We start from the raw sequence: 23,456 nt of genomic DNA on the forward strand, positions 1-23,456 counted from the left end.
TTCTCTATCCAACTTTTAAATTTAGCTTTAATATTCATATACGGCCCTGTTCTAGTTTTCACTTCCGAAAGATTTACACGGAATCGAATTTCTCAGACCTGTTCCAGGACTCACTTCCGAAAGAATTGCAAGGATTTAAATATCCCTCGTTGTTACTCTGTTACCTTCCGAAAAATTCACATGGAAACTTTCCGCCAAGCATTTGACAGGCGGACTTAAATCCGCTAGCATGAAATCAAATTCACTTCCGAGTAAAAACTGGAACAGGCCGGATAGACTTTATTATTTAAATTTCGTGTTCTTAAAAATGTATTTATTGACGTCGATATCACACCGACACACCGATAGAACAACATGCTTTCGTGCGACATATCGTGCAAGTGCGCGTCAACGGTTTTTATTTTCAAACCTTGTGAAAATGTAATCTTATTTAGCGTTTTTAACGAAAACTATTAGTTTTACAGAAAAATTAAATTATTAATTTTTGTAATACCTTTCATTTCTTCAGGGCTGGGATGTCAGCCCAAACGTCGGTGGGAAGTACGACTGCTACCATCGGCGGGGACGGGGAGGAGCAATCCTATCTGCGTGTCGCCAGCGGTCGAACCCCTGGGATGACGGGAGCAGGTCATTCCAGCGGCAATGTTACTGCCATAACATCTCAGGTAAAGTTATCCGCACGGGTGCCGTAGTTGTAGTAGACTCGGACTCGGAGAGCGTGCTACAAGAAGCCAAAACAAGCCATACCCGCTTGCCGGTATCAGGTTCCAACTCCCCGCGTAGGAAAGGGCCGAAGCGTACAAGCGAGGGGATGAAGGCCAAGGCGCAGTACAAGGCAGCCCTCAAGATCAAGAGCCGGCTCCAGGACAAAACGGACTTTTCCCAGGAGGAGAAGGAAAAGCTAGCCTGGGCAGAGCAAAGGATTGAGGAAGGAAGACTGCACTTCGCAAGCAAACCCGCGATGGCGTCGACAGGCGGAGTTGCCAAAAATGTGGAGGAGATGCTTGCCAACAAAAGGCAACGCTCACACGAGAGTGCCGCCAAGGACATTCCGGACATTCGTGGCACTCATTGTCAGGAACGACGAAAATGGGAAGATGACGGAGGCGCGCTGGAAGATCGTCCATGCGCGACTGATTGAGTCTCTCTTTGCACGGATGGATGAATCACCCACAGCCCCCATGCCCACATTCGATGGTGCAGGGTGGTTGAACGGCGTGAAAATCCTGAAGTGCAACGACGATCCGACTAGAAAGTGGCTGACGCAAACGGTCTGCCAACTGGCCCGTCGCAATTCTAGGGGATCGGGCGCTGAAGCTGCTTCAACGGGCCAGCCCTATACCCAATGAGGGGGGCCAAAGTGTGGTTCTTTAAATCAACAAGGAGGCGGAGGATCTGCTGTACCCAAGATTCGGGAAGATGGCGTGGGGCATGGGTAGCGTCTACCTGCGCCTCAAGAAGCGACACCCCGACGACATACCCCACACCCACACATACTGCAGGCAGGCGAGGTGGAGAAGGACCTAGGTCTGGAAGACATCGTGGATGCCGCCCAGGAACTTGCTCTGGACGACTCGGAAGACGAAGAGGACGGTGACCTGACTGTAATAGCCAACCCGTCGAGCGGAGATGAGAGCCACCCATGACACTGGGGGTGCTGCAGCTCAATCTTCATAAAAGCAGACTCGCATCGGCGGAGCTCCTGATTGCCCTAGAGCAAGGACCCGTCGACATAGCCTTGGTTCAAGAGCCATGGATTGCCTCGGGCAATATCGTGGCCGGACTAAGGTCCTCAAACTACAATACATTCTACTCACCAACGGTAAGCAGGAACAGAAGCGCCGTACTTGTGCGCAAGGGTATCCATGCTAACCCTATGCCTCATTACAGATCTGACGACTTGACTGCGGTGATGCTAGAAATCGAGGGGCTACATGGCACATGACAGATCGGCGCCACCAGACGAGCTGAGCAGCTTGGTAGAGCTAGTCTCGAGGGATGACCAACTCCTCATTGGTGCAGATGCCAATGCACACTTCAGCGTGTGGGGAAGGTCAGACAACAACGACAGAGGTGAGTCACTCTTAGACTTTATTCTATCTACTAACACCAGTTTACAAAAAAAATCGATGAAATATACCATGAATGAAACCTTTGTTTTCCGGTAAGGTACGTCTTCCTAATTAAGGAAATAACACTTACAATTTTTTTTATGGATACAATTTTTTAAAGTGTAAAAAACGTTTTTGACATTTTTTTTAATTTCTAACTTGAGTTGTGGTTAACCGATTTCAACCATAAATGACTCATTTTACAGGTAATATAATGCCCTCCAACTTTCTTCTACACTGCATTGAGTTCCATTCATTAGTTTAGAAGCTACACTTCGTCAAAGTTGAAAAAGTTAGAAAAAATTCAAAAATGCTGGCATAAATGGCTTCGTTAAAAATACACGCCTAAAAACCGAAACTAGTTTTATGACTTATCCTTAAAGATACATCTTTAAGTCAACTAACAAGACCATCAACAAAAAAATCAATCAATAGTTCGATTTTATATCGATTTTACACGTTGGTAAAAACGGGTATTACAGCCCTGTTAGAGCCCTGTTGTGTCAGTTAACAGCTGTAAACGGCCAAAAAAACACCGTTGTCGCAAGCTTCAAAAATGCATATCAAATTAATTTGTGGATTGTAATGATCAATAACTTGTCTTTTTTTGTCAAAGCACCTTCTACCAGTAGAAGTTATAAAAATAATTTCGGTTTTTAGGCGTGTATTTTTAACGAAGCCATTTATGCCAGCATTTTCGGATTTTTTGGATTTTTTACCTGTAAAATGAGTCATTTATGGTTGAAATCAGTAAACCACAACTCAAGTTAAAAATTAAAAAAGTGTCAAAAACTTTTTTACACTTTGAAAAAATTGTTACCCATAAAAAAATGTTAAGTGCCATTTCCTTAATCAGGAAGACGTACCTTACCGGAAAACAAAGGTTTCATTCATGGTATATTTCATCGATTTTTTTTTGTAAACTGGTGTAATCTATATATAGCAAACGTGGGCGAGGAGCACACCTTCGTAGGTCCCACCTCGTCAAACGTGCCATCTTTCTCGGACCATAGGTATATTCCGTTCAGATATGATTTTAAAAGCACTACAAAGTTAGCTGTCTATAGTAACCCCCGGAACACGAACTGGGAAAAGTTTACAAGGACAGTGACCTCAAAACTCGCGACCAGCCCTAGAGACCCTGTCCCAGGAATTACTGGATGCGTATCACGCATCATGCCCGACTTCAAGAACAAGGGAGAAGACCAGGCCACCATGGTGGAATCGGGAACTTACACTCCAAAGACGTAACCTCCGAGAATTCTTCAAAATCGCCAAAAAGGCAGACGATGAGATCATTAACGAGGAATACAAAATCCTACTGGGGGATTACAACAAGGAAACACGCAGAGAGCAGAGAAACTCGTGGAGAAACTTCTGCTCCAGCATCGAGAATGTCCCGGAAACAGCTAGAATCCGGAAGCTGCTTTCAAAGCAACCTACCATACAGAGTTAGCTAAAACGCGACGACGGACAGTGGACTGAGGGCAGTGAAGAGGCTCTAACAGCACTTATGCAATCGCACTTCCCAGGATGCACGGATCTGACATAGCAACTGGCGAAGAACGCCCCCCCAAACGATAACAATAACAACTACGAAAATCAACTGGGCCATAGACTCCTTTGCGGGCTACAAGGCACCAGGACTAGATGAAATATTTCCAGCCATGTTACAGGCGACCAAGGAAAGGATCACCCCATGGCTATATGAAATATACTCTGCATGTCTAAGCACGGGCTATATCCCAATCCAATGGAGGACCTCTCGGATTGTTTTCCTCCCACACAGAAAAAAATATGACAAAATATCAAATTGATAAGTGTTGGTTAATTTGATCTTTTTTAAGATCAAGTTTTGTCATATCATTCTAACATGAATAAGTATTATTTTCATCTTATTTCATATTATTTGTTCGAAAAAATACTGACTTCGGTATTTTAAACAAGTATATTTATAATTTATAAGAAATCATATGACACTGATATGATAAAATATCAAAAATTTTTAGGAATTGCCCTAATCGGTAGCCTAGGGGACTATAGCGTGCGGATTATATGTTATGTAAGCGTATAGTCGGAAGTGTGTGTTCAGTCCCACGTCGAGGCGGAAGTTCTTTGCGTCCTTTTTTTTTACTCATTAATATTGATATATAAAACAAATTAGGATTTAGTTAATCTAACACACACATAAATGGCTAAGTAAGAGTAAAAACCTCGAACCCAACAAATTATGAATGCACTTTGTACAGCGCCTCATGTGATGCTCCCCTGGCGCAGCTAGTAGAGTGTTTGACTGCAAACTGTGATCCAAGGGGTTCGATTCCCACGAGCGACCAAGATGTTTTTCTCAAGTTATTAAGTTATTTGATTTTTATATTCATAATTTGTTAATTATACAATGAATTCACTTATTATTTCAGATAAAATCTGTAACTTAAAGTTGTTTATGTACGAACATAAAAATAAGTTGAGAAACTGGAACCAACAACAACACCGACTGACAGGAGAGGGTGCAACATGGATAATTCCCGATTCCCCAATTTTTCTTTTCTTCTTCTTTATCAATTTTTATCTATATCGAGAGCACAAAATTAATTTTGATGACAAAAATTTATATGAAAAATATAATTTTGATGACCAAAAAGTTCAAATTTTATTTTAAAAATTAATCTTTCTTAAGATTGAATTGATATTTAACAAGAAAGGAAGCTAGCTTAGGCCAGCCGAAGATTATATACCCTTGCAGATCATTCCTATTAATTAACAAATCGTAAAAATGTTCAATTTTCTAATATTTCTCATTAATTTTCCGATCGTTCCTATGGCAGCTATATGATATAGTCGTCCGATTTTGATCAAATTAAAATTGAAATTCGGAAATATTTAAAAAGAGTCACATCCTAGAGTAGAAGATAATCACTATGGACGGCAGTCCATGTAGTGACGAAGCGCACCAGGAGAGTGTGCGAAGGCGACTACTATTATATAGCCGCAAAATTGAAAATCTGCTGTGATAGTCCGATCGTAATGAGTAATACACCAATCGAAAGGTATTGCAAAAACTTAAAAGATTGCATACCAAGACTTTAAAAAAATCAATTGGCGGTGAAAGTGGAAAACTGCAAATTTCGAAATTTGGAGATGTTGGGGCCGGTGGGGATAAATGCTCGCAATGTTTTAGTTGTGTTCCTCTTGAAAATACCCGTCGAATGAGGGGTCATATGATAAAATCCGACGCTCCGTTCAAAAGTTATGGCCAAAATAAGATTTTCGTCGTCTTCCCAAAATGAAAATTTATTTCTGTTTGTCAGCTTGTCAGTTTGTCAGTTTGTCCAAAACATGTCTTTTAAGTTTTGAAAATTTGATATAACGTTCATCACATCGATATAAAAAACTTTTGTTCTACCACTTTTGGAAAAACTCGCTAGTTTAGCGGGAAAACAGCTATAAATAGCTAAAATTCGTAAAGCCGTGACTTCTATACTACTAAAGCTACAGACTTGTGCTGCATCTCGTTTTAAAGGTATTTTTAAATGCTATAAACGCCTTCTACATGCAATTTGTGTAAATGTAATAGTTAGAAAAATATGAACAAAGGACAATTTTTTAAAACTTTTTTTTAGCTTTTTTTTTATTTTTCTCAAAAACGGCTCTAACGATTTTCTTTAAAACTTTAAACTGTATAGCCCTTGAGATTCCTTAATTTTTGGTGTATAACACATTACTGTAAAAAGTCACGTTTAAAAGTTATTTTCAGGGACCGTAAATAATCATTATTTGAGATTTTTATTTTAAAAAGACTACTGTGATATTTTGTTTTAAACGTCAAAAATAACGTTCTTTTTACCTTTGTCCACAAAGTATATGCATTTCAACAAATCTGGAAAGCAAATTAACTGTTATTTGTTCATGTCTATAAAGTGCATAAAAACCAGTTAAATTGTTGATTAAAATATGTAAAAACCTCAGTAGGCCTTTTAAAATAAAAATCTCAAATAATGATTATTTTCGGTCCCTGGTTATTTTTATACGAAAATAGCCACTTTTGCCAGCTCGAACTACTAACGATCCCTGAGTATTGAACTTTGTGTGAGGGTATCCGAACTGTATTTTAGGGTCATGGAATCAGTAAATTTGCACTTAAGAGTTCCATATAGGAATCTTTTGTTCTACGAGTTTTGGAAAAAGCCGCAACTTTAGCGGGAAAGAGCTAAAAATAGCAACCTTTCGTTAGTTTGTAAGTTCTACACTACTAAAGGTACAGACATGTGCTATAACTCGTTTAAAAGGTGTTTTGAAATACTTCAACGCCTTTTTAACTTAATTCGTTAAACAATACAATAGTTTAAAAATTATGATTTATGACCAAATTAAATTTAAATGTTTATATTAGCACCTAAGAGAACAAAAGTAAACAAACAAAAAAAAAATTCTGATATCAAATAAAAACACCTCTTAACGAGGTAAAAAACTAGTGACGATCGCACCTACAACAGAAAACTTTCGTGTAAATATTAAATATTTGCTAAAGCGGGCCGAACGAGTAAATTTTAGGTAGCGTACTTATTTAGTCGCATCTAAAATCATTTTTCGTCACAAAAGTTGATATCAGAACTTTTGTACGTTGAAGGTGCGATCGTCACTAGTTTTTTACCTCGTTAAGAGGTTTTTTTATACCCTTGCAGAGGGTATTATGATTTCAGTCAGAAGTTTGCAACGCAGTGAAGAAGACGTCTCCGACCCCATAAAGTATATATATTCTTGATCAGCATCACAAGACGAGTCGATCTAGCCATGTCCGTCTGTCCGTCTGTCCGTCCGTCTGTCCGTCTGTCCGTCTGTCTGTCTGTCCGTCTGTCCGTCTGTCTGTTTCTACGCAAACTAGTCTCTCAGTTTTTGAGCTATCGGGACGAAACTTTCGCAAAAGTCTTCTTTCTATTGCAGGTAGTATATATGTCGGAGCCGACCGGATCGGACAACTATATCTTATAGCTCCCATAGGAAGGATCGGAAGAAAAAAACTTTAAAAAATTCTAGCTTTGGTGTTTTTTGAAATATTACCTTCTACTTTTGGGGATGTTATTTTTTAAATATTTCTGAATTTCGAATTAATTATTTCAAAAATCGGACTACTATATCATATAGCTGCCATAGGAACGATCGGAAAATTAATGGAAAAGTAATAGGAAATAAATTCTAGCTTCTTTGGTTTTTATTGTATTATCTTCTACTCTAGGATATAACTCTTTTTAAATATTTCCGAATTTCAATTTTAATTTGATCAAAATCGGACGACTATATCATATAGCTGCCATAGGAACGATCGGAAAATTAATGAGAAATATTAGAAAATTGAACATTTTTGCGATTTGTTAATTGATAGGAATGATCTGCAAGGGTATATAAGCTTCGGCTGGCCGAAGCTAGCTTCCTTTCTTGTTATTTGATACAATAAAAACCAAAGAAGCTAGAATTTATTTCCTATTACTTTTCCATTAATTTCACTATGCAGCATCAAAAATTTACCTCAATGGATGCTATATTTTTGAGTTCGTTGCAAATTCTCAAGTTAAACTGCGTTTTCCAAAAAGTACCCCGACGCAAGGATTCTTAGCCAAAGGACCTCAAAGTTCGAAAAATGCTGAAATTGGCCAACTTTCCGGAGCTCTCAGAGGCAAACGGATTCATGGTTTGATTCGGTGTTAAAATGTTTTAAAAGATACACTCTTTATCTTTCGAACCCCATACTTAGAATAATTTTAGGATTTTTATTAAGGGGAAAACAAATTTTAGAAAACATAGTCAAAAAACATAAAAGTGTACAGCTGCGGTCAAAATAGTAGTAGTATTGCCGCTCTGTGTTTTTAAAGGTTTGTTGCTTTCACTTTTCTTATCCAATTAGTCTAATAGTACAATTACACAGGCCGACAAAATGTGACATGGGTCGGTGTCCAGGCCTGCCACCATTTTATTTCGATAAATGAGGCTTTTCTAAGCATAAGTTGCCACTACGCCTATAGTCCATCAGCTCTGGTATTTGCGGTATCTTTAATTTAAGAAAATCACAAATTTTCTTCGTCTTTTGGGATATATCTTCAAGAGTGGTCAACCAATTTTGGAAATCTTTTCGGAATTAAATAGTTACATGTCTGTTTTATACGGTCGTTTTGGAAAATTCAATCTAACTCAACCACAAGAGGAGGTGGGCGCATTCAAAATTTTAAAGTCACAGCAAAGTTTAAAAATCTTCATTTGTGAACAGCGTTTAAAAATTAAATAAAAATATTTTCTTCAACAATGCATTTTTGATCCAAAGACACCTTATGTCCTTACTGTTTAGGACACTCATCAGGTTTTTGTGAATTGTTTTGGAATTTTTAAAATTGTTTTTCTTACTTCCTTCACAGTGACGATTCACAAACAGTGCCCAAACCTGTCACAATTTTAAATCACATATTTCTAAACGATCTAAGTAGTTTTGCTTTGAATATAAGCACATGAGCGTAGCCTACTAATCTTTGGGGGCTGAAATGCCTGAAGTGTTATCCCCCTCCAGCTTTTAACTTACGCCCATGTATAAATATTTTTAAAGCAAGGGTCACTTGTGCTCAAAAATAGTTAAGCGTTACGTAAAATAGTGACAGGTTTGGGCACTGTTTGTGAATCGTCACTGTGAAGGAAGTAAGAAAAACAATTTTAAAAATTCCAAAACAATTCACAAAAACCTGATGAGTGTCCTAAACAGTAAGGACATAAGGTGTCTTTGGATCAAAAATGCATTGTTGAAGAAAATATTTTTATTTAATTTTTAAACGCTGTTCACAAATGAAGATTTTTAAACTTTGCTGTGACTTTAAAATTTTGAATGCGCCCACCTCCTCTTGTGGTTGAGTTAGATTGAATTTTTCAAAACGACCGTATAAAACAGACATGTAACTATTTAATTCCGAAAAGATTTCCAAAATTGGTTGACCACTCTTGAAGATATATCCCAAAAGACGAAGAAAATTTGTGATTTTCTTAAATGAAAGATACCGCAAATACCAGAGCTGATGGACTATAGGCGTAGTGGCAACTTATGCTTAGAAAAGCCTCATTTATCGAAATAAAATGGTGGCAGGCCTGGACACCGACCCATGTCACATTTTGTCGGCCTGTGTTATAATCAATACAATATTACCAGGAGAAGAAAAATTACAACAACAAACTTTTAAAAACACAGGGAGGCAACACTACTACTATTTTGACCGCAGCTGTATGTTTTTAAGTTTTTTGACTATGTTTTCTGGAATTTATTTCTGTCTTAAAAAAAATCCTAAATTTATTCTAAGTATGGGGCTTGAAAGATAAAGAGTGTATCTTTGAAAAAAATTTAACAACGAATTAAACCATGAATCCGTTTGCCTCTGAGAGCTCCGGAAAGTTGGCCAATTTCAGCATTTTTCGAAAATTGAGGTCCTTTTGCTAAGAATCCTTGCGTCGGGGTATTTTTTGGAAAACGCAGTTTAACTTCGGAATTCATAACGAATCCAAAGATATAGCATCCATCGAGGTAAATTTAAAAAGCATTAAAAATGCTGCACAGTGTTTTCCGATCGTTCCTATGGCAGCTATATGATATAGTAGTCCGATTTTTAAACTAATTAATTCGAAATTCAGAAATATTTAAAAAATAACATCCGCAAAAGTAGAAGGTAATGGAAAAACACCGAAGCTAGAATTTTTTAAAGTTTTTTTTTTTCCGATCCTTCCTATGGGAGCTATAAGATATAGTTGTCCGATCCGGTCGGTTCCGACATATATACTACCTGCAATAGAAAGAAGACTTTTGCGAAAGTTTCGTCCCGATAGCTCAAAAACTGAGAGACTAGTTTGCGTAGAAACAGACAGACGGACAGACGGGCGGACAGACGGACAGACGGACATGGCTAGATCGACTCGTCTTGTGATGCTGATCAAGAATATATATACTTTATGGGGTCGGAAACGTCTCCTTCACTGCGTTGCAAACTTCTGACTGAAATCATAATACCCTCTGCAAGGGTATAAAAATATCAACTTGATATTCTAGAAAATATCAACTTAATATGTTCGAAATATCAATGTTGCATTAATTAATATCGGCCCAAATTTGATATGAAATAATGTTACCTTGAGTGCAATTTCATATCAAATTTTTTTTCTGTGCAAAAGCGGGAAAGTGAAGTCACGCGAGCCCCAAGGATTACAGGCCGATAAGCCTCACCTCTTTTATACTCAAGACACTGGAAAAGCTGCTGGATCTACACATCAGGAATAATGTAGGGAGGCTCATGTCATCCAACCAGCACGCCTACACCAAGGGAAAATCTGTGGAAACGGCACTACACTCGCTAGTAGCAACCGTTGAGAGAGCCCTACACATTAAAGAATATGCGCTTGGAGTATTAGTAGATATATCCGGAACATTCAACAATGTCAAGACGGATGCTATAATGGATCGCCTAGAAGCAACATGCACCCTGCAATAAGCCTCTGGATAAGAAACCTGCTTAGCTGCAGGCGGGTACATTCAGAGTGGGGCACCGCTTCCATGGTAAGGGGGGCACACAGAGGCACACCACAAGGTGGGGTCTTCTCGCCTCTCCTATGGAATTTGGTGGTCGACGATCTAATCAAGAGATTCGAGAGGAGAGCCCCAAAAACAACAGCCTATGCGGATGTATAGGCATAATTATTACGGGAGTTTGTCCTTCGACCCTAAGCTCTATAATGGAATCAACACTCAGGGAGATATGTGAGTGGGCGGAAAAGGTGGGACTCAGTATCAATGCGGACAAAACGGACCTCATTCTCTTTACAAAGAGATACAAGGTACCAAAATGGACCCCCCCGAAAATCGGCGTAACCAGGCTGACACCAAAAACACAGGTCAAGTACCTAGGCACAGTACTGGACTGCAAGCTGGCATGGAGACCCAATGTAGTGGAAAGGATGATGCTCTCGGTGGTGCGTCCGACTCTGCTGTAAGAAAGCCTTAGTGTGGTGGCAAGCCACTGAAAAGACGACGTACACCGAGCTTATGGAGAGAATTCAGCGGCAGGCATTGGTCTGCATAACGGGGGCGCTGAAGTCAACCCCAACTAAAGCTCTAGAAACGATCCTCGGAGTCGACCCCATAGACATCCACGCACAACTGACTGCAGGAAAGGCAGCACAACGTCTAGTTGCTACAGGTAACATGACGGCGCAAAGCTTCGGGCATAGTTCAATCGGCCGAAGCATGATCAACAAAACGGATCATATGACCCCCAGAACGTGCCAGGAGGTTATAACAATCTCGTTCATGGGCCCAGATGACTGGAAAACGGGTCGGGACCAGACTCAACACCTCAATATATACACGGACGGCTTCAAGATGGAAGGAGGAGTAGGTGCGGGCTTATACTGTACGATCCCTGATATAAGGCTGTCCCAATGACTGCAGCATATTCCAGGCGGAAGTCTTCGCCATAAGGAAAGCTGCTGAAGTGGCTCAAAATATAAACCGACCACACGATCTGGTCAACTTGATCGTGGACAGCCAAGCGGCGATAAGATACATGCAGTCGTCAACAGTCAGTTCCAAAAATGTGATGGCGAACAGGGAGGCATTAGACAACCAACGACAAAGTCAGTGCGGATCTATTGGGTTCCCAGTCACCAGCTGACAGCTGACGTCTTGCAAAGGAGGGCGTAGAGCTGGCGAACGACAGAACGGAGAACGTGCCTGTTTCCCTTTGAACGCTCCAAAGCGCCCTGGAGAAACAGGCGGACACGCGAGCAAAAAGCAGGTGGAGAAATACCAAGACCTGCCGAATCTCAAGAACTATGTGCAAAGAGCGCAACGACAAACCTAGCCAGTATGCACTGCGTCTACCACGGAAAGACTGCAGACTGCTAGTGGGAATCCTTACAGGCCACTGTCTGGCCGCATCACACGAAACCACACTCGGAATACTCAACAGCCGCGCCTGCAGGAAATGTGATGAATCGGGGGCTATCGAAACCCTGGAACATCTTATCTGCAACTGCCGGCTCTCTCAAGAGCGAGAAGAAGATACCTCGGTGCCCCAGTACTGGCATCACTTGGAGACGCCTCCAGCAGGGAACCAGGAGAACTAATTGCCTTCGCCATCTCGATCCTTTTGGACATAAAAACCTCTTAACTTATCTCAAGGTTCATGCGCATCAACCGGACAACTAAGGGCCATATTGGCCTATGCGTGGCCCCGTGAGGGCCGTCCGGGTTAACCTAACCTTCATTTCTTCCTGGAGAACTTTATGAATAAGTTAATATATGAAGATATAGACGAAAAACTGTTTTTACCGTTCTACGGCGTCGAGATATTCGGAAGCAGTGATGCAACAAGTAAACAGAAACTTTCCTTCAGTTGTGGCATCACATTTCGGTGACAATTCCTTAGGCCAAACGCTCGGCCGCTCTCGACGTCAGCAATGTAGTCGGCGCAGCGTCGACGTGAAAGAAAGAGAAGCCTATATTTATATATTGCGCTCTCTTTCCTTGTCTTATAATTTGCCTGCACTCGGCGCTAGCAGAGACAAATTTCGACCGGTCCGTCATTCTCTTTTTCGCTTTATAGTTATGTTCAGTAAGCAACCAACATTTGGCCGGTAAAATATGTGTGACGCAGCGACATGTGTATGGCCTTTCATTTTAGGACCATTATTGTATTCCGAAATAAAAAAAAATTGTTTTCGTTTTATAAACTTAAATTGAACTTACTCCAAAAAGAGAGTTAGAGTTCCTAACAACTGTGGACGGGACTAATTCCTCAAATATGGAATAAACAACATTATAGCAAGAGAGAACGCTATAGTTGGTGTCCCGACTATCAAATACCCGTCACTCGGCTAAGGGCAGTACGAGGGAGATGGATATATAACATTTTTTTGATTGCGTATAACTTTTTATTGAATGTTCCGATTTGAAAAATAATCGATAGGTATAAATATACCAGGGACCGAAAATAACTGTTATTGTAAATTTTTCATACAAAAAAATCACGCTCTTAGAAGGGTCCTAAAAATTTTTTTAATACACCACAATTTTTATTAGCCATTGTAGTTTACAAATCCATAATGATTTTTATTTTTTGATTTTTATAATAAAACTAAAAAAATAACTGTTATATTTTTATTTTTATGAATAACAGTTATTCCCTTGACATTTTTGAAAAAATGATATAATTAAAAAAAAACATGATACCCGTGCTTTATACTTACTAAATATTTGTTAAAAAAGGCAACCGCGCATATTTTATACCTATATTTTTTTTAAATTTTTTTTACCCACAAAATCGCCATAAATCAAGTTTGAGTTTTATTTTTGATCACGACGAATAACTGTTATTTGTCAACTTTTATTATAAAACTCAAAAAATAACAGTTATTCTTTGAGTTTTACTTTACAAATCAGAAAATAACTGTTAAAGTGTGATTTTTAAAATAAAACTTATAACAGTTACGTTCCCTGAAATATACACAACAAAACTGCATTTATACTTCTCGGAAATCTTTAAAGGTGTGGGAGCCAGACTCATTTTAAAATCGTTAGTGGGCGATTGTGGGCGTTAGAGGGGGCGTGACACTCGGCTGAAATAAACTTGCGCTGCGTAGGAAGCCCAAGAAAATGTGTGAAAAACTCTACATTTTTTAGTTTCCGATATCTCAGGGTTCATACAGACGGACAGACAGACAGACAGACGGACGGGTATAAATACATTTAACTAATTTAGTTTGTTATTTAAATTGATTTTTTACAATATTCCAAAGCTCCAATTGGTGCACCAATATTTTTTAAATAATAAAATAATATTAAAATTTGTATCTTCATAAAAATGATATTGTGCTTTTACTCAATAGAAAGGTTAGGAGCATTGGCACGCGGCAATAGCGACGATGAATCAAAAGTAAACGGGAATGCAAAATCATGACTGGCTGTATTTGTTGACTGTCAATGGAAGAGAACAACGTGCTTAAGGAGCGTAGACAATTTGAAATTGGCGCATTAAAAATTTTTACAAGGTTTCACCTTTTGCATTGAAAGTCAGGTAAGTGACATTTTAATTCATTTATATATGTACAGTTGATAATAATTAAAATAACCAGTAGGTTTGTATCCCGTTTGCTATTGTTTCTGGGTGGTAAAACTCTTGCAATATGCACAATGTACATTGTACAATACATACATTTCCCGTGGCCTGCGGTTAAAATGCTTAGGATCTCGCTGCGGTCTTTACTTGATCTAAGGCCGTTTTCTCGTACGCCTGTTAAATTTAATGTAGGGTTTAAGCTCTGATTTCCCTTACGATTTCAAGGCTTTAACCCTACTTTAAATTAACAAACGGACGAAAAAATTGCCCTAAAAAAAGTAAATATAAAAATATACAAGCAAAACATATTTTTAAAACATATGTCTGTCTTTAATTTTGGGATCCTTGGGCAATATTCATCGTACCCGGACAAATTTATGAGGACGGCGATCTTAAAAAAAAGGTGTGTTATTTATAATTAATTGTACGAAAATGTAAGTAAAACCGTTCAACACAAAATACAACTTAAAAAATGAAAGAGCCAATAAAAATTAAAAATAAATTTGTATGTATTTTTTTGTAAATTTTTTTGTTAATGAAATTGCAGATAACATTTTTAAAAAGTCATCCATGAAATAACCTATGACACAAGGTCACACGATGATCCCAATGACATCCCAATGGAAAAATTCTGAATGTCCCTCGTGAAATCATACGGGACATGTCACCGGTCAATGACATCTCAAATGACAAATTCGTATAATGCATTTGACTTGTCCCGAGTGAAAAAGCGGAACTCCCATACAATTTTCTCTATGTGGCGTCATGAGTGCGTCACGAGGGACAAATGACCTGTCCTAGGTGATTCACCTGGTGATTCACGAGTCAAAAGTGACATCTGGAACTGAAGGGTTAATGTAGCGTTTAGTGTTGTTGCGAGATATGTGTCTAATGTAAGGCATCCGATTTCATGTTTAGCGTTCAAGATATTTGAAGTTGATCTTCAATCATGGATCCAATTCAGGGCATTAGTGGCATTGCACAAAATAATTAACACCAAAGAACCCGACTGTCTTTACAAAAAACTAACACATACCAGTTCAAGCCGAACGAATAACATTGCATGCATAAGACACAAAAGATCATTTTCTGAAAAAAAATTCTTTATTTTTTCTGTTCGGTATTGGATTAAATTTAATAAGGAGCGTACCGAATTTTAGTTCAAAATTGATTATACACCTTTAAAACCGTTAATTTAATGAGAAATATTAGTTTACGTACCCCAGCATCAGTATTTTAATTGGTTTAAATTTGTATTAAAAAAAACTGCCCTTTCAATCGAAATTTGTATCCCATTTAAAAAATTTTTTTTTGTGTCTTGAAAAGAACGGTTTTTAATATTATTTTCTTAATTATTCTGATCAAAAGTATTGTAATTCACGTGACTATCACAATAATAAATAAGTTTAACTTGCAGTGCTTGGAATTTTAAATAAATTAATAAATAAAAAGAGAGATTATTTCAGGCAACTCCACACCATCAAAAATACTTGCTCATTAAAAGTTTTCTCACGCCTAACCAAACGTTCGACAAAGGTCATCTTAAAGCCTAGTACTCAGTACGACGAAAACTGCTAGCTAAGCATAAGTAAGCGAGAGGCAAATAGGTACCTAACGCCTTTAGCCGGGGACTTTTTCCCACCTCGGTACTCAGTTGCGCTAATGAAATAGTTAGAAAATACCACAAAAATACTAGATTTAGCGGATAAACTCCGATAAACGCGGCACAAATAATAAAAAATTTAATCTTTGGGTGTGTTTGTGCAGAAGCTGTGTGCCAAAAACATATTATAAATGGAATGAAAACCCCAAAAACCAATGGAAAACTGCTTGTAGGAGTTGCAGCAATACACATATCCTCATGCCAACATCAAATTTAAAGCTTGAGACCCATAAAAAATCATTATTCAAACTTTCCTGATCGGAAAAACCGGTTCATTCCTGGGAATAAAAGCAACGGTGTTCATCCTTTTAACACAGTAATTTGCCCCCTTTGCGTTTTTGAAATAAATCTTAAATCTTAAATCGAAAGTGCAACAATTTCCTTAAACTCTGAAATTTCGATATACTTTTTTTTGCATAAAGGAAGAGACCACTCGTGGCTTTCACATTTTCAAAAAGACTGCTGTCCTTGGTTGAGACAATCACCGCAGCATCAACAAAATGAAAAGTATTGTACAAGAAATTACGAAGTTCAGTTTTTTCTGAAAGATTTCTTCCTTTGTATCATTAGTATTAGTTTTTAATTTAGAATTATCGTTAGTTTCATTAGTACTTAGTTTCTCTTTTCCTTGTTCTTCATTGACAGAACCAGATGCCATTGATTGTTCAGAGTCACTTTCGTTGTTCTTGGGGTTGCTGCTTTTTGCAATCATTTTTTCCCGTCCATAACCTTGCACAAAATTTTACTTATCAATTCGTACTTTTTTGGTAGTAAGTTCAACATCAGAATATTTATCAAACAGGCCTTCTTTGTTCCAGCTGAATATCTTACTGGATAGCTTTACTTTAACTCTACAATGACCGGCATCCGCCAAAAATTAACCACTCACCAGCATTATATTTTAAGAATTATATATTTTTTTTCACAATCAAAAGGAAAGGAGACACGGTCTCGCACAATACAAAAATTAGTCTGTTTGTATTAATCACTTTTTTGTAGCCATTTTGCTGGCAAAAGAAAAGAAAAAAAGAAGAAGCCTTTTTACTGTCCGAATGAAAGGCGGTTTCGCTCGGAGTTGAAAAGGAAGTGATTTTCTGTTTGTCAACCCAGATATTTTTCAATAAGACCATACTATTCTTTTGTAGTGTGACCGAAGTTTTTAGAGTTCACCCGCTTTTGCATTTAGCAAGGCATTATTGTAAATCAGCTGGGTTCGCAAACTGGCGCCAATTTTAAAATATTACCTGGGTCGTAAGCTTTAAATTTACTGTTGGCATGGCGATATGTATTGCCGCAACTTCTGCAGGCAGTTTTCCATTTATAATTTGTTATTGGCACACCGCTCCTGCACAAACAAAGTCAAGCCTAGTACTCAGTTCGGCTAAGAGTTTTACTAGTCTAAAAATATATATCTTTTAGTGTGACCGAAGTTTTTCATGGGCCGCGGCTTAAAGCGTTCATCGGAATTCATTTGCTAAATCTTGTATTTTATTGGTATTTCCTTACTATTTCCTTAGCTCAACTGAGTACCGCGGTGAAAAAAGTCCCCGGCTAAAGGCTTTAGCTACCTAATTGCCTCTCGCTTATTCCTATGCTTAGCTAGCAGTTTTCGTCGTACTGAGTACTAGGCTAAACAGTAAACATCAACTAGCGCCAATTTAATTTATAATTAATTTAATTTATCTGGATCTCTGGCAGAAGAATGCAGGACAAAATCCACTGGTTTTTCGACTTCCCGCATTATAGATTTTCCACACGTACTCAGTTATGGTTTTCCTCCACTTGCAATATCAGATTTTCTACACCCTCCCAGTTTTGGTTTTTCCAGACCCTCGCAGTTTTGGTTTTGCACTGCTTTGCAGTATCTGATTTTCCACAATAAAAATCATGTTTTTTGTATTAAATGTTTGTTTATTTTTTAATAATATTTACAAGCATCCCCGGTTTTTGCTTGGCCGAATGCAGTTCTTAGGTATCCATGTCTTGTCTGTCTTCTGAAAATATCAAAAATAATTAGATATGAATGTAAGACCAGGAATAATAATAAGAGTAATTACTATTATTACGTCTCCGCACAAAAGTAAAGGATCTCTCCAGAAATTATGGCCAATCATTTTCCCTCTGATCAGCTGTTTTATGTTGGTAACTATATCAAAAACAATGAGAAGAAAAAAAAAAAAATGTCAAACGCAGGCGCAACACTTCTGGTCCCAAGAAGTCTCAGGCTGAAATAAATGTAATATTTTGATTAAGTTAAACAACTAAGTTAGTACTGAAGTACTATTTATACAACCATTTAATGAACACCTCACACCATTTACCAATGGTAAAGATTAAAAACATTTCAAGTGTCACTAAAATGCTGAATTTGTGTTGAAGATAGCATCCGGAGGCGTATATTTATTAATGGCGAAAATATCTGTGGTACTAACCTTTGTAACGCGTTTTTTATTGTTTTTTAGATTGAAATTAACTATTTTCACTTTTTTTTCACTTTTTCCAACAAATTTAAAAATGATGTGACCCTGCATCATATACTTGATATTACCAACATGGCAAATGCAGACTTTTGGTCATAATTTCGTTGTAAGTTAAGGTCATACTTTGCACGCGAATAAATATTTCGTTTATTTCAGGGACCGTAATCATTATAGGTTACGTATATTATAGGTATATTAGGCATTTTTCGTGTTATCAATACTACCAACACGAATTTTTATTTTTTAACAACACTTAAAAATGGCTTAGGCCACGATCTGACGATCAAATTATTTTATTTCACAGAAAATATTTAAAAATGTATAAAACAATAATAGTTTTCTTTGTAATTTAATGGCAATCCTTGATAAATGTGATCAAATATTTTAATCGTCTTACCGTGGCTTTTCTTTATAATTTTTTTTTTGAATCCCACATTTATTCTTATTATTATTTGTAAACATTTTGAGTAAAATAAATTAAAATCATCAATAAATATTATGATTATAGACACAATGAATTTAATTATTTAGTTTAATTTATTTGATATTATATATTTTTAATATTAATTTTTTTAATTTTTTAATGTTTTTTCTACAAATTTTAAAATTACTAAAAATTTGAAATAAATTTGAGAACAAGATTTTTGTTTTTGGAATTTTTAATATTATAAGTTGGTGATTTTTTTGTTACAAAAATTATAATCGTAGTGCCATAGAAATCACACAGCGCATAAGTGGCCTGATAGTGATGCTACTCAGAAACCCACCCACATTTAACGCTCAGAAATTATCTATCCCCACACCGCCGCCTGCAAAAAGGAACAGGATTTCAAGAACACAAAAACCAACTTCTCACTTTCCCGCTGGGTATGCGTTCATCGGAATTCACCAGCTAAATCTGGTATTTTTTGGTATTTCCCTACACTATTCTTAGCTCATCTGAGAAATGTGAAACTCGTGTTCCCACAGAACTCCATCCACCATCTACCATCCAATAACAGCTGACTAAAGAGCAGTTGCTCAGCTCAACATTAACGAAGGGGGATTTCAACTCGGAAAAACTGTCGTAAAATTGCGTTCACCTAATTATACCCGTTACTCGTAGAGTAAAAGCGTATATTGTATTCGTGCAAAAGTATGTAACAGCTAGAAGGAAGCGTTTCCGACCCCATAAAGTATATATATATTCTTGATCAGGGTCACTAGCCGAGTCGATCTAGCCATGTCCGTATGTCCGTCTGTATGAACGCTGAGATCTCGGAAACTACAAAAGCTAGAAGGTTGAGATTTTCCACACATATTCTTGGGCCTCCTACGCAGCGCAAGTTTATTTCAGCCGAGCCCCACGCCCCCTATAACACCCACAATCGCCCACTAACGATTTTAAAATCTTTAAAGATTTCCGAGAAGTATATATGCAATTTTGTTGTGTACTGTAGAACTGTAGAAAACATTTTTCAAATCGGACCATTCATTAAAAAGTTATACGCAATCAAAATATCTATGTATATCTATCTCCCTCGCACTTCCTTTGGCTGAGCTACGATTATAGTCGGAACACAAACACGAGTACAGCGTGCGCACTCCCTTTAGCTGAGTGACGGGTATTAAATAGTCGGGACACCAACCCGACTATATCGTTCCCTCTAGTTTTATGGTAGAATAATACAATAAATAGATTAAGAAAATAGTTTAAAAACATATCCTACAACGAGTATGCATCATATTGCTGACTGCGGAGAGACTAACCTCCCGTACTCCTCACTCCGCTCTTACTACGCCTCTGTCTCTGTCTTGCCAATATTAATATGGAGAATTTGTAAAGAAAACTAAATCTCTGCTGTTTTGGTAATTTATAGCAACTTTGGAACTTTAAAGAAGTCCATAGTACACTTTTAATTAATATTAGTTATTATTTACGAAGTGCAGAATATATTTTGAGTCTTTGTAGCAAACAGTGATGTTTTCGTACGCAGAACAGCTTACATTTTGGCCCACTCATAGCAACCAGTTTGCGAATTTTTTTTCGCTCATAACAAACTACAATAACAACATCAACAACAGCCATAAAACAATGAGCCAAAGCAATTTTTAATTTTTTCCGCCATCGATTTGATTTGTTCTCGCAGTTATCGTTCCAATTTTCACAGTCAAGAGGAAGAATCCAGAGTTGCACCGAGAAAACATCGCCTAACTATCTCATAAAAGAGTCAAAGTCCATCAAAATTGGATGGCGGACAAACTGGGAAATTTTCGGAACGGCAAAACCTTACGGACCATCCGTTCAACGGATGGTAGATAATGGATGGAGCTCTGTGGGAAGACCCTATAAATTGAGCTGTTGTAGTGGATATTTTGTGGCAAATCAAATGTAGATAGAAATTTGTACCTTCTGGTAACACTCCCAGGCTGCAGATTGGGATGGATTTTCGTGGAATAAATAAATTAAATTGGCGTTTGCATCTGAGTAACAATAACAACCTTGTTGATTATAGTGCGGAAAATAGGTTCAGCAGTCCTGATGCGGCGAATGAGTGCCACCAGCAGCTCTGTCTCCAACAAGTCGATTGTGGGATTGTGGGGGCAACAACAATGGGCTCAAAACAAAAACGAGCAGCAACAACACCAGCGCAAGCCGTAGTCGCGGACGATGAGAACGATTTAGATGGAGCCGTGGGAGAAGGCGAGGACAAAGCAGGACACGGCGCAACTACAAAACCGGCAGAGGAGGGTGGGGATAAGGCGAGTAACCTACCTTAACCCTACCTAACACCGCCTTGTTCACAGATAGTAATGTGGAAAAACTTTTATTTCTGGTTAATTTAAACAGATGGAAAGCGCTGCATACTACGAGTTGAATGTGGATGTGGCTGGCTGCGGACTAGCCGCCATTGCCCTCTCGCCCATTGAAGCGGCTGCTGGCGGCCTTAGCTCTAGCCGCACCTCCGTAAATAACTCGACTGAAAACCTGAGCTACGCCAGTGACAATTTTTACGGTGATGATCTCATCCTGCTGGACGATGTTGATGTGGACGCTGAGGAGATATCGATCAACTCAGACGACTGCGTCTACGCATACCGTGGGGACAGGGCTGACTTTGACATGGACCTGGAAACTACCGTTATGGGCAGGGGTGGGCGGCACCACCTTGACCTGGGTCGGCGATCGGTCAGTGGAGTTGACGATAGCCTTATATGCGTCGACGACGAGACCGAGTTCCTGGAAATGGATTTCGATCCAGACCCGTCCTCGGAGCTTGAGTTTACGGGTAGGGCTCAGGATTTGGGCGTCCAGCCTCAAGCCAATCTGTTACTGATGCAGCGCGACTATAGCCAGATGAGTGGCAAAGTCGGAGACCCGCCTGCACAGGCCAGGCAGCTACACTGTTCACCTATCGACGATTTTCCGCAAGAGGATGAGTTACCGCAGCAGAAGCACCACCTTAGCAAGAAGTTTGCCCGCATCAACTTGAATCTAGACCAGATCAAGGACGGTGTGAGTAGCGGAAATGGAGGGGACCACAATTTAGACAAGCTGATGGGTGCTGGTGTTGAAACAGAGGTGAAGGCCACCGAAGGTGAACAGTCGTTTAAGTCGTCCCTGGCTCACTCGTTGCCCAACACATTATACGCAGGAGCTAGCTTTGGGCGCAGCACTAGCGTGCCTAGCAAACATCCGGAGCCTAAGCTGACGGGTGCTAAGCCTAAGCGACCCTCCCACTCCTCATCTGTGATGTCCAAGAGCAGCTCTTCGTACAAGTCGCGTCGCACCCAGACCTCAACAACTTTTGACGAACGTTGCTATAGCTGCACTGATTTTCGGGCCACCTCGTTGTCATCATGCCAGCATCAGCAGTTAGGATCGGGAACAGGGCAAGATCAAATGGCTCCCATGCTGATGGCTGCTGCGGCTGTTGTGGCCATGGCCTCGTCTTCCTCGTGCATGGCACATTTTGACTTAAGCGGTACCGAGGATAACTGTTTGGACTGTCTGGAAAAGGAATTCTTGGCGAATACCATCGGCAAAGCTCTGGACCCAAGGACATGTCCCAAGTGTCGTAGGCCTGCCGGTGGACGAGGCAGTAGCCTCTCCCTTTATGCCCGGGCGGACCAAACGAGCTGTCGGAGCGGTTCACCAGTACATTTCGATGGGTCCCTGCTCGGCGCATGGCACATCTCATCGACAACCGGAATGGTTTCCGGCCCCAGTTTGGGTCCACCCTACCACCAAAGGATAAATTCGTGTGATACAAATTTCAACGGCCTACAGGTAAGCACACTAATTTTATGTCCAAATGTGTATAAAAGATGTCTCCTTCTCGGTGTAGCTGCTCAATCAAACTTATTCGACTGAGCCGCTGGTAATAAGTCTGTCCACAGGAAAGACGTGCGATGAGGAGCACGTACTGCAGGCTCTAGACAAACTGCACGTCACTTATGACAGGGAGCTACTGCATGACTATTTTAATATACTGGGCATGCGACGACAGGCGAACAGCAGTGTCAATCTTAAGCAGCTACTGATACAAGCGTCAAAGCGGCAAGGAAACCACCGTAAGCTCAAACGTCTGATCGAGATAGTGACGCAGCAACAGCTCATTGTGCAATTTAAACGGGTTCGGATACGGTTATGTATACTAAGGACTAAAGACTATGACAACTAAGGATATTCTCATAATTTACAGAAAGACGAAGTCAAAACTGAACTGGTTCCCATTATGGTGGCGGATATTCTTAAAGCCTGGAACCGCTGTCGAGATCTGTCTATCCTGCTGCAATTGGATGGTCGTTTTCATAGCGAAAATGTGATGGGTAATGTGTTTATTATATTTTCAAACTTTTTTTAAACAATGGAAAAGATATTGGAGATCAAATTCCTAGCTCATTTTAGAAGGGTACTCATTATTCAAATATTAAAAAAACTTTGACCACTTCTGAAAAAACATTTTTTTCGAAAAATATCAACTGCCTTCGTTTTTAGCATCAATATTACGGAAAAAGAGATCGGAACCTTTGTGGCTTTGAAGCCGGAGTTTAATACCCTTACAGATTACCCGAATTAATATGA

General features: G+C 39.0%; 1 protein-coding gene and 1 long non-coding RNA gene across 7 annotated transcripts in view; one reads left to right on the forward strand and one right to left on the reverse strand.

The window, feature by feature from the left end:
- Positions 1-17,799: 17,799 nt before the first annotated feature.
- Positions 17,800-18,456, reverse strand: LOC138914864 (uncharacterized). The gene is made up of 3 exons (XR_011420649.1): positions 18,341-18,456; positions 17,966-18,133; positions 17,800-17,902 (listed from the first exon to the last, which is right to left on the reverse strand). It is a non-coding gene; the product is annotated as an uncharacterized lncRNA (long non-coding RNA).
- A 2,193-nt stretch (positions 18,457-20,649) lies between these two features.
- LOC108064913 (uncharacterized) overlaps positions 20,650-23,456 on the forward strand; it is a 41,199-nt gene continuing 38,392 nt past the window's right edge. For 2 of the 6 annotated variants that reach the window (XR_011420648.1, XM_044393730.2), the window contains exons 1-4: positions 20,655-21,130; positions 21,219-22,658; positions 22,717-23,004; positions 23,074-23,200. Coding sequence is in view for 5 of the 6 variants with exons in the window: in XM_044393730.2 (XP_044249665.1) it covers positions 20,810-21,130; positions 21,219-22,658; positions 22,717-23,004; positions 23,074-23,200 (2,176 nt within the window). In the remaining variant the exon portion in view is untranslated. Of the gene's footprint in view, positions 21,131-21,218; positions 22,659-22,716; positions 23,016-23,073; positions 23,201-23,456 lie in introns of all 6 variants that reach the window. The other 4 variants (XM_044393733.2, XM_044393732.2, XM_044393731.2 and 1 more) reach the window with 4 other exon arrangements.

This window comes from Drosophila takahashii, chromosome 2L (assembly GCF_030179915.1).
Source record: "Drosophila takahashii strain IR98-3 E-12201 chromosome 2L, DtakHiC1v2, whole genome shotgun sequence".
In the NCBI taxonomy this organism is placed as follows: domain Eukaryota; kingdom Metazoa; phylum Arthropoda; class Insecta; order Diptera; family Drosophilidae; genus Drosophila; species Drosophila takahashii.